Source organism: Filicampus tigris, chromosome 17 (assembly GCF_054856515.1).
Source record: "Filicampus tigris isolate MCC_2025a chromosome 17, RoL_Ftig_1.0, whole genome shotgun sequence".
Lineage (NCBI taxonomy): Eukaryota > Metazoa > Chordata > Actinopteri > Syngnathiformes > Syngnathidae > Filicampus > Filicampus tigris.
In genome coordinates, this window is record NC_141233.1 from 7,073,906 (window position 1) to 7,085,184 (window position 11,279).

Consider the following 11,279-nt stretch of genomic DNA (forward strand, 5'->3'; position numbering starts at 1 on the left):
TGGCCCATATAATTTTGTATTGACAGCAATATTTCAAAACAAAAAGATGTGGCACCCATCATCAATCAATCAATCAATCACATTTTATTTATATAGCACTTTTCATACATAAAAATGCAACTCAAAGTGCTTTAAAACATTCAAAGCAAAACATAGAATTATCTTCAATCAAAAGAAAAGATAAATTATTTAAAAGTTGTTGAAAGCCAAACTAAAAAGGTGTGTCTTGAGCTTCCTCTTAAAAATATCAACAGTCTCTGCAGACCTGACATCCTCTGGCAGGCTATTCCAAAGGTGAGGACCAAAATGGCTGAATGCAGCCTCGCCATGCATTTTGGTCCTCACCCTTGGAATAAATAAAATCATAGTTTTGTTTGGAAGAGAAAAATTGAAGCATCTTGGAAATGGAGTAAGAAATTAATTGTTCAGTGTATTTGAAATCTAAGTTGAATAATTACATCTCTTTTCACTGTCAATATTGTGTTTCCTCATTTGCCCTTTCCGCTTGTCCAACCCCCCCCCCCCCCCCACACACACACAGTAGTCTCAATTTTTGTGTGTAAAAACTTGTTGAATTCCTTGAAATACCTCCCACACAAAGGCAACATCATCACATGCATTTATTGATCAAAATGGTCACCTTGCATGGCCTGGTTATAGAAGTATATCAGGTCTGAATGCTCTCATTCACTGAGTTACCAGGACAACAATGCGGGCCTCACTCAGTATGCTCAGCTGTTTCCATGGTTACTACAGCAGTCTCCTCAAAAGCCAATGGTAGGACTGCAACTGAATATTTGTGCTTTGTGCTGTCTTCGGCATGCAAATGCTGTCAGCACTTAAGGCAACACACATGCATACAAACACACACACAACGGACACTCAATTAGATACACAATGTATCAGATTGTCTGAAAGTCTGTTTTACTATATATATATATATATATATATATATATATATATATATATATATATATATATATATATATATATATATATATATATATATATATATGTATATCATGGCTTGTTAGTTCTGACTTGTATTTATGATGCTTTGTCTCCCTCTATAGGCACTTTAGCGTAATTAAATCTGCCAATAAGAAGATAAATTAGAAATATCGGGGACAGATTCAATTACGCTAAAGCGCCTGTAGAGGGAGACAAAGCATCATAAATACAGATCAGCACTAACAAGCCATGACTCTTTCTATATACTGTATATGTGTTCTACACCGCTTATCCTGTACAGGGTAACGGGGAGGTGCTGGCGCCTATCCCAGCGGACAATGGGCGAAAGGCAGACTACACCCTGAACTGGTCGCCAGTCAGTCGCAGATACTGTCACTGAGCGGGAACCGACTCCACGCTGCCCGCACACAACTCAGGCGTGTGTACCAGTACACTATCAGCGACTTCGCTCGCGCTCGCTCTCGCTCTCTCTCTCTCTCGCTCTCGCTCTCGCTCTCGCTCTCGCTCTCGCTCTCTCTCTCTCTCTCTCTGGGGGGTTACGATTTCATTCAATATGCTATGGCTGAGTTTGAGAGGGTATGATGCAATGAGTTACACACACACACGTTATTTATAATTAAATGTTCCATGGTCATGATATATTCAGCTCTAGTATTTCATTGTTAAATGTAACAACTTCTATTTAATTCACCTACATAAATTACTAAATATGTTGTAATTAATTGATTTAATAGAACATTCAAGTTCACTGCAAGTTTTGAACCTACTTAATGGGATGAAAAGTGCTTAAGCGGCTTTCTTAGACAAGGGTTTATGCCTGAAGCCCAAAACCCCGTGCATTGCTGAGAACGTCATCTCTGCTCAGATAGCATCCACAGAGTTGCCTTACGCCAGTGAAGGCCTCCCTGCCATGCATGACCCGCCAGTTGTCAATAAAAATCACCTAAAGCGAAAGGGATAGAAAAATAGAAAAGAAAAATAATAATTATTATTAATAATATGACAAAATATGAAATCGATGTAACTGGAAATTTACTGGTAAAAATTCGGATTAGTCTTACTTTTCCTGGAGTGAGTTTGACCCAGAGCTCATTCTCTGGTCGCCTCAGTTCCATGGTCAACTGTCGATGAGCCATATACCAGCGGCGAACGACATCGTGAGGGATCGTGTTTATCACTGATCGATCGTAGTTGTTGTACCTGGTTATGAAGAAAAACAACTTTTTATATACAAACAGCAGCGGTAACTGAGAATGTTATTACATGTGTCTATAAAATAACAATATGGTAAAATGACACTGAAACAGAATTGCTCAAAAGTTGCTCAGCAGCCTGTGACCAAACATCACATAATAGATTCTTACTATCGTTATCTGCCGTAAATATGTGGTTCCAAGAGTAGTTTTTAAAGTTACCTGTGGCTTGATCGTAGTGATCGAAACACGTCAGGCCCTATTTTCGTTCCGGGCGCAAATCTAGTGCAAAGCGTAGTCTAACTGTGAGCTTGGGTGTAGTTTTCTTTCTTTTGGTATTTTGCTAGATTTTGCGCCGGTAGAATTGGGTGTAACGGGGAGTGTGTGCCTTTGTGCGCCATTGTGGGATGGAACGTAGTGTTTTCCCTGACAATCCTCGCCACATCCCTAATTTGCATCAGAATCAGGTACGGAGTGCACGCCCGAGTGTGCCGTGCTTGACATTCGGAAACAGAAATTAGACTTGCTAGAGTTTGTGCATGACCCTGGGAAACAAAATACAATATCTCCTCCTTTCAGACGATGTAGTCGGACGTGTATGTGAAATGTGGGCTTTGCACCTCCTGACGTTCATCCATGCACCTGCGCTGCAAAATAGACCACCTTTTCATCAGTCTAAAATTGAGTTGACTTTTTATCACCAAATTGTGAGATGCGCCAGGGGAAGTTACGCCCGATTTTACGCCAAGCGCACGGGCACCGGTCGACCAAAATAGGGCCCATCATGTCAGACAAGTTTTTAAAAATAAATAGCCAATATGACTGTTGTTATTGACAGGTTGGGCAACAAAGCTGAAAATAAAATCATCAACATACCGAATCAAGTAAACTTCCTTATTCCAAGGATAGATATTTAGGATCGGCCCAATGCCTATCATGTGGTTTTGGTGGCTGCCAGTGCTTTCAACATATTCGTGTCTTATTGGAACATGCGAAAGCAGTTCAAAATGTTCTGGTGACTGCAGACGAACAGTTTCAGCTGCGTGGAAACCATCAACAAGCAGATTCCTTCCTCCAGTACCGTCATGCTTTAGGCAGTGGAAAACCTGAATTCTGTTGGGGGGGGTTGGAGCGCATGACAAGCAGCACACATTGTGGTAATGTAACTGAGCCTTTGCGGAAGAGGTTTTCCCCTTCCACTTACCCACATGGTTCATAAAAGTAAGTTGTATCTGTGTGGCGGTCAAGACTAAGCTGGCTGTAGGCAGTGTCTCCTCTGGAAAAATCGGAAGTGAAGCTCCACATTCTTCCATATGTGGTCTCCCTTGAGGATCAGTAAGACAATAGATACATTTTGGAATGAGCCAACAAGTCCGGATGCCTGCTGCATTCCTCGATAATGAGCCCACTGAAAGGAAGAAACGCACAAGGAAGTAGAAATGGCATGTTATACCTGATAAGGCTAACCCTCTGAGTCACGGCCTCTGTGGCTTCAACTGTAGCAGGGACATCGTCTACAAAAGCGATCCCATAGAGAAGGTAGTTCCGCAGAAACTTCTTGAGTTCATCATCGCTGCTCATGAATGTGTCCCACTTGGAGGAGGCTACATTTGAGTTATTATAGATGTCTGCATTCCAAAGGATGCGTGGCTGTATGGTGCTCTGCTTCTTCCCCTCATAGCTGTTCTCAGCTAGCCAACCAAGACTGTATTTAGATGTGTGACCACCGGGCCCTAAGGTGCAGAAAAGCAAACTTTGTTTAGTAGCTTTGCGACACTTCAGCTTTGGTGTTCAGGTGTGAAAAGAAAGGGCGTGGCGAAGAGAATTACCACACCGACACACGTGTCTTTTAAAAACACACAAAAAACAATTGTTTTGTGCATTTTGGTTTAAACGCATACTTTTCACAAAAAAGTGATATTTTGGAGGAAATTTGAAACGTCAATTGGAAAACAAACATTTTCTCTGTTGAAGAGTTCATATGTCTTAATGCTAAGAGGATTTATCATACCACCTGTTGCTTGACAGTTACAGTTAAATGAATAATCTGGTGGAGGACACTGGAACTGGGAGTGCCGCATAAGGCTCGAACGAAAAGCCATTACTCTGAGCTACAACATTTACAGAGCTGTAATTTTGAACCGGTTGATGTCTAACCTTGGTTAAACAATTACTTCTTGAGAGCCATATATGTGTTATATCATAGTAGCTAAACGGTTTAAACCAGGGGTGGGCAACTCCGGTCCTCGAGGGCAGATTTCTGCATGTTTTAGATGTCTCTCTCCTCCAACATACCTGATTCAAATGCTCAGTCATCTCAAACATGCAGGAAAGTTGCACTCGGGGACCATAGTTACCTGGTTTAAACAATCAAGAGCAATATGCCATTACCTCAAGGATGCCTGAATTGGGTGAACTATTAAAAAGTAAAATTTAGCAAAGGACACAGTTCACCTCACCTCATGAATAGTAAGAGGGAGGATTCTATATGTTTTCACATGAGGTAAATCCTCCTTACAATTATACTGAACATGAGCTGAACTCATGAAATACAGTGTAATTGTACTCGAAATGTACTCACTTTTAAAAGGCCTAAGATTTTTTGGGATCTTATAGCCATGATAAATGCTAACTCCTCACCAAAAACACCCCCAAAGTGCAAAAAAAAAAAAAAGAAGCAAAAGAAAAGCAAGCACTCACTCACATATGAGCGAAGTTACACGGGGGTAAAAATTCTAACAGGACACCTGTTAGAACTTGTATCACACCTGTAAGTTATCTTGGGAGAAAGAGAACCTGTTCATTTTTGCGACACGTACTTAAAATGATTCTAGGAATACACAGAATAAGTCACTTGATGTGGCTAGGGCTCAAAAAATGCTGCCATTAATAAAATGTTCCTGTGTTTCTTTTCCAGAACGCATACCTGCCCAAACCAAACGCTGACACGGGAAGTCAAACTCGCAGCCTGCCATCTGTGCTGTACAGTGAAAAACAGGATGCATCCACGAAGAGTGGCAGGCGCTATCAAATGTGAGTATTTGCCCACGCGGCTAAATTACGACGACTACGATCAGTCTGGTCGAAACCCAAATGAGGACGACAAGCATGGACATGCTGAGACGGTTTCTGGCAGGTTGTGCAGAAAGACTTTGGTTTTGTTAGCTGATTGTTGCAGCAGCTGTTTGGGTAGCTGGTCTCAGCCGATCTTGGAGGTGAAGATGCTGCATGTGGAAGGAGCTACGATTGCGCGGACAGGTGCACGTACTTTTTCTGAAAGGTCTTTGCTTGTGGTCGAGAAACATTCGATTCATGGCCGTTGCTGCAGTCAACACGCCAATTGCATGCTGCCTTAAAATTGTGACATCTGTGGCACTCTGTTGTGTGATAAAACTGCACATTTAAAAAACAAAAAAACTACGGCAGCATATTGTTGCCACAATAGAAAATATTTCATTAACAGCCTAAGGTTCACGTAATGACATGATAAGTTGCCGCGATGAAACATGATAAGTTTGACTTCCGCATTCAGCAAATGACTTCCAGTTCATGTCACTGGCAAAGCCTTATGTAGGTATGTGTGTCTTTTTCATTCTTACAGTAAATCATTTTAACACTTGGTCTAATTTTTTATTTTGTTTTTTAACCGTAGTAGTAGTTTCGTAGCTAGTAATTTTCATTTATAAGGCACAAAAAGAACTCCGCCAGTGACTTAGTTAGTGTCACTTAATACTTTGTGTAGGGGCAGGGATGTTTCTTGCATGTTGCTTTGGATAAGAAGTGTCTCTGTATGTATGTATGTGTGTGTGTGTGTGGGGGGGGGGGGGGGGGGGGGTCACTGCGGTGGAGTGATAGCCTAATTAATACCACCTGTGTCTACCTGGAAATGTTTGTTTGCTTGGTACAGGGAGAAAGAAGGCAGGGTGCAGATATTTCTGTTGACCGCGAGTTTTTACCATCCTCTTGTTCAACACTGGAACTTTGTTTTGATTAATTGTACATTTGGAAGTAGAATTTAGTTAAGAGTCAAATAAACACAAACAAACTGCAGTAATGGCTTCAGGCTGCCATCTTGGGTTCAGTGTGTCAGACAGAGCCCTGCTTTTCCCGTCTCAGTAACGTATTTAATTTTTGATAGTCATGCAACACTTTGTAATAACTTGTGTTTTAAAAAATTGAATAACTACAGAAGCATAGCATAGTTATAAAATGTAATAAAGCCTGCAAAGGAAATGACAGAGGGCGGTAATGCAATGTAATGAATGCTAACCGCCGTTAAACAAAGAAATAGAAGAATGGAGAAGTCAACCCCTGTCAGAAATCTTCAGTTCAGATGCTGCAGCATTTTATTTGATATTCTAAAATATATTTATTATATTATATTCTCAGACCCCCTATTTATCAGTCAGCCCACTTTTAGAGAAAAAAATGGAGCCATCCCTGCTTATAGGGGGGTTTTTCCCTGCCTGTGTGCTTGCACATGTGAGGTTCGGTTGGTCTTTAGGTTTAATATAGGGTGTGTGGTTCAAGCAGGGGCGGAGCCTGTGCACACCCTGGCCCATCCAGATTGACAGACTGCCAACCCAGTGAGATTCATGAAAAAAATGTAAATAGTTTTAAATTTTTAGTAAATTATTATTAAATTATTTTTGAATTTGTGTTTTGTTGTGTTTTTTATTTTATTGAATATTAAGAATGCCATCATTGTGGTTGTCTAAGGAAGAGCTGAACTTCATATTATTCAGTTTATCATTTTATTTGAATATACGATGTGTTGGGACCGGAGGATTGTGCTCAGTGAGAGAAATATTCAGGCCCACCCTGATTTGTCCAGGCCCACCCGTTAGCCACGTTCTGGCTCCGCCCCTGGGTTCAAGACCTGCTCCATGCACCTAAAGTGCCCTGAGACAACTTCTGTTGTGATATTTGGTACTAACTAAATTTCTTTTATCTTCTAAAAATGCATTTTTAAAAAATTATTAGATTTGTAGTAGATTGTGCAAGTGCGGTTGCCTGTAATGTAACCATAATAGACTTACAAGTGAGGATGAGGTGATCATCTTCCACTTGGATGTGATCAGGACGAATGGTGAGGTCAATACTTCCGGTGTCCAAGTTTCTCTGGTTTGTTTTAAAATTGAACGACGAGGCAGAACGGCAGTGATCCCTCAACCACACGTAGTCCAAATGCATCCGACTCCCTCTGTAGTCGAGCTCTGGTACATGCATGAGGAACAGGCGTATTATGTTACCGCTAGCTTCCATTTTTTGAACGAGACGAGTGCCCGAATATCCCAGAACTCACGCAGACAATCTTCAAGTAGGTGCAGCGTTGCTGCTGGGCGAGCGTACCCACGGACTTGCTTCCCGTGTCTCCATGGAGTCCAGGTTAGAAGGGAGAGGCGCTGTGCTTGCGTGGCAACGGCTCGTGTGCTCCTGCTAAGCATCCCGATCATGTCTAAAACCTCGCAGAACGGGACCTCACTCGCTGCAAAACCGCCAAGTTTCAGAATCTTAGATGAAACTGAGGCACTGCAGCGGATTTACCGCGGCACTGATCCACCAAACTGTTTAAACTGCGGTCTCCTTTCTTGCACTTTATCAAAGCGAGTTTACTATTGCAGGTGGGTCTGCGCGTAAAGGATTGGCCTGGATTAATAATTAAACACCTTAATTTAACATGTGATTTGAATTGTTGACTAGCTCCTTGTAAATAGTACAGTATTCAGACGCAAAGTGATACATACATAGGCGTACTTCGGCCGTAATAGCAGAATGTATCGTATTCTTAAAGATACAGGTCCCATTTCCATTTAAACTGCCTGTTTTTCACCACATTCACTTGTAGGCTTTCTTTTTGGTAATTTTGCATATCACAGAGTGATGTAATACTTAAGTCGACAACGTTGTGGTTCGTTCTATATTAAGTACTGTAGTTTTGTTAGTTTTAGTAATAGTCCGTGTTGGAATAGTAAGTAGTCCTAGTATTGACCACAAGATGTCGCTGTTGTATAACAGTACTTAGAAACTGTAAGACAACCCATTGTGTTTTACTGCTTTTTTACTTTTTTTTTCACCAAACAGTGCCACTTTACCCTGAAAAAAAAGTATCACCTTTGTGATTGTAATCCCCCCCCCCCCAAAAAATACAACATTTCATAACACCGAAAGCGAGATCGACGCTTAAGGTTAAAGACACGTCTAGTACCATGCAGTGCAAGTCAGTCAACGTGCATGACAGCGTGATAAAGCTTTCGTGCACAAACGTTAAATCTCACACGTTCCATTAAATCAGCCTTTAGTACAGTTAATCCAAATCAATAACGTGTTTTCGCTTTACACCCGAGTGCATTTTTAGTGGTCATTTTGGATCAAATTACGGTCCGTGTCTCTTTTGGTCATTGGATGTTACGTTTAAAACAAGATATTAACAATTGAAAAACGACTTATTTGTTTTTCGTTTTAATGTCAAAATACCAAAATCGAAATACAGCTGGATTTTCTAGTTTGGTGTCTCGAACGAGTAAGAAAATGTCTAAAAACAGTTTGATGTTCAATTTTTAATCCTAAAACGAAAATAGAATATATCACGAGACACAAATCGAAATACGGCTCGGCTCGTATATCTGAAGACGATATCGCGAACTGTATTGTAACCTTGAAAGAGTTGTTGGTATCATCTGTTAGAGAAATAATAATAATATTATAATAGAAGAAAAGTAATAAAAATAAATAATTCAATGAAAACTAACTAATGAAAATCAGAAATAGCTTTTGAATTATGGTTGAACAGCTTTATTTTAAAAATTATAATCATAAACTCATGAAACAGGCCTGGACAAAAATGGTGGTACTCCGAGAAATGACTGAAAATAATATGACCATATGGACGTGTTCAACCAATGTGTCGTCGAATTAGCATCACAGATGTCTTCCAACTTGTAAGAAGTCAGTTGGCCAACATTTTTGGGCATACATACTCCACAACAACCATAGGGAAAGACCAACATTCTCGCCTGGATGATGAGGGACTTCCAACACACTTGTATATTTGATTTACTTTGAAATTTCCCAACCACTGTATTTGTTCTTCCCAGAGAATCCGGAAGCTCAAGAAGGCTGTTGGATGCCATAAAGGTACAGTGCTCTTCAACCCCTGAAGGCTGCTGAAGCTGAGTGTGTACTTGAATGTTCAAGTATTTGTATTTGGAATAATAAAGACGTACTTCTGGAGCCTCTTGCTTTTGTTTTATGTTGTTCCAACCTCACCTTCAAGGGGAAGTCAACCCAAAAACTGTCTTACATTCTCACACATATGCATATAGTCAAATCATTAAGATAAGATAAGATAAGAATGCCTTTGTTGATCCCACAGTGGGGAAATTTTCAGTGTTACAGCAGCAAAGATATAGGTCACACAGGGACGGCGGCATAATGTAGCCATTAATGTATATTATCTTACACATACACTCAAATACACATACCAATATAGAATTTTATCGCTCTAATACTAAGGCAGCAAAGAGTTAGAATTCTAGTTTCTCCTATGTATACATGATTATTAGTCATTTTTTTAAATAATTTATTTTTTAAAGATTATCAAACATTGCAAGTGATTTACAAGATTCCAATTCAGTTTCATCATTGCTCCAAAAATAAACTCCTTACAAGGACACTGCTATTTAATTGTTCTTTTCATGTTTGCTATTCTCAATAAGTCTAAGTAAACAAGAGAATGGCTTCAACAAATACTATTTTCTGGAGCGGCCCTTTGAACCCAGATGCTCTGGCAAGAGTGTGATTCACACTAGGTATCCCAAGAACATTGCTGAACTGAAGTTGTTTGTTCAGACCAACCATAAGCGGATGGACAACGCTGACATCACAAAGGACCATCGCGGTTGAACTTTTAAACTTTCGATCTATCTATCTATCTATCTATCTATCTATCTATCTATCTATCTATCTATCTATCTATCTATCTATCTATCTATCTATCTATCTATCGATCGACCTATTATTATTATTGTTATTATTATTATTACTATTATAATAGAATAACAGAGGGGAACCAACAATTTTCTCCAAGTGTAGCGTTTGTGGAATGAGGCTGGAAATGGAGCATTACAGTACATGTCGCCATCTTCTGGTCAGTATGAGAAATGCTGTCAGTGACAACTTCCGGTAATCTAAAACAGATATACGAGCCGTATTTTGATTTGTCACGTGCTGTATTCTATTTTCGTTTTAGAATTAAAAATGGAAAATAAAACCGTTTTTTTTAGTCTTTTCCTTACTCGTTCCAGACAAAAAAAGAAAGAAAATCAAGCTGTATTTAAATTTTGGTGTTTGTATTTTAAAATGAAAATCAAATAACGAGCCGTTTTTCCATTTTTCATATCTGCTTTCAAACATGATATCCAATGACCAAAAGAGACACGGACCACGAACCCCTGTCTTTGAAGGGGTTAAAGGATACAAGGATAAAATGTTGCAATGTGGCCTGTTTCAGCGGGAAGCTGTTCAACGTGATCACAGCCTAGGCTTCCCATTCTGCAAAGTACCGCAGCGGAGTGCTGCCTTCACGTTCGTTAGGATATTTGAGGTATATTGCTCACGAAGACGGTAGATGAGAACTACACTCACTGGCCATTTCATTAGGTACCCATTTCCAGTCTTTTGAAATCTAATGCAAATCTTTGGTGGCGTAGGCTTTCACAGCATTATATAGAATGCTCTGCAACCCGTGGCTTCAGAGACACACTCTGCTGTATCTCTCTGTGATTTTGGAAAATAAATAATGAGTATTTCATTTCAATTTGTTTTTGTTTTAGTTCACTCCTTTTTAAACTGTAGTTCTAAATGTGATGATTATTGTGCTCTTGATACATAATCTATGAGAGATGCCATCCATCCATCCATCCATTATCTGTACCGCTTCTCCTCACAAGGGTCGCGGGGCGTGCTGGAGCCTATCCCAGCCGTCTTTGGGCAGTAGGTGGGGGACACCCTGAACTGGTCGCCAGCCAATCGCAGGGCACACAGAGACAAACATCCGCACTCGCAATCACACCTAGGGGCAATCAACTTACCATGCATGTTTTTTGGAATGTG

General features: G+C 40.2%; 1 protein-coding gene across 1 annotated transcript; it reads right to left on the minus strand.

Annotated features, from left to right (window-relative positions):
- Positions 1–1,136: 1,136 nt before the first annotated feature.
- Positions 1,137–8,049, minus strand: tmlhe (trimethyllysine hydroxylase, epsilon). Its single transcript, XM_086012544.1, has 7 exons — positions 7,471–8,049; positions 7,205–7,381; positions 3,619–3,898; positions 3,370–3,489; positions 3,042–3,278; positions 2,034–2,172; positions 1,137–1,915 (listed from the first exon to the last, which is right to left on the minus strand). Exons 1-7 carry the CDS (start codon positions 7,619–7,621, stop codon positions 1,784–1,786), a joined length of 1,236 nt encoding a protein of 411 aa, XP_085868670.1. The 5' UTR covers positions 7,622–8,049; the 3' UTR covers positions 1,137–1,783.
- Between the last annotated feature and the right edge of the window lie 3,230 nt (positions 8,050–11,279).

What these genes read in the sequence shown, in the direction of transcription:
- tmlhe (XM_086012544.1), bottom strand. Translation starts at nt 7,621, where the DNA reads ATGATCGGGATGCTTAGCAGGAGCACACGAGCCGTTGCCACGCAAGCA. An exon ending in TGATCACCTCATCCTCACTT is followed by an intron (nt 3,899 to 7,204) that starts GTAAGTCTATTA and finishes TCTGCACCTTAG; the next exon opens with GGCCCGGTGGTCACACATCT. An exon ending in TACTTTTATGAACCATGTGG is followed by an intron (nt 3,279 to 3,369) that starts GTAAGTGGAAGG and finishes CCCCCCCAACAG; the next exon opens with AATTCAGGTTTTCCACTGCC.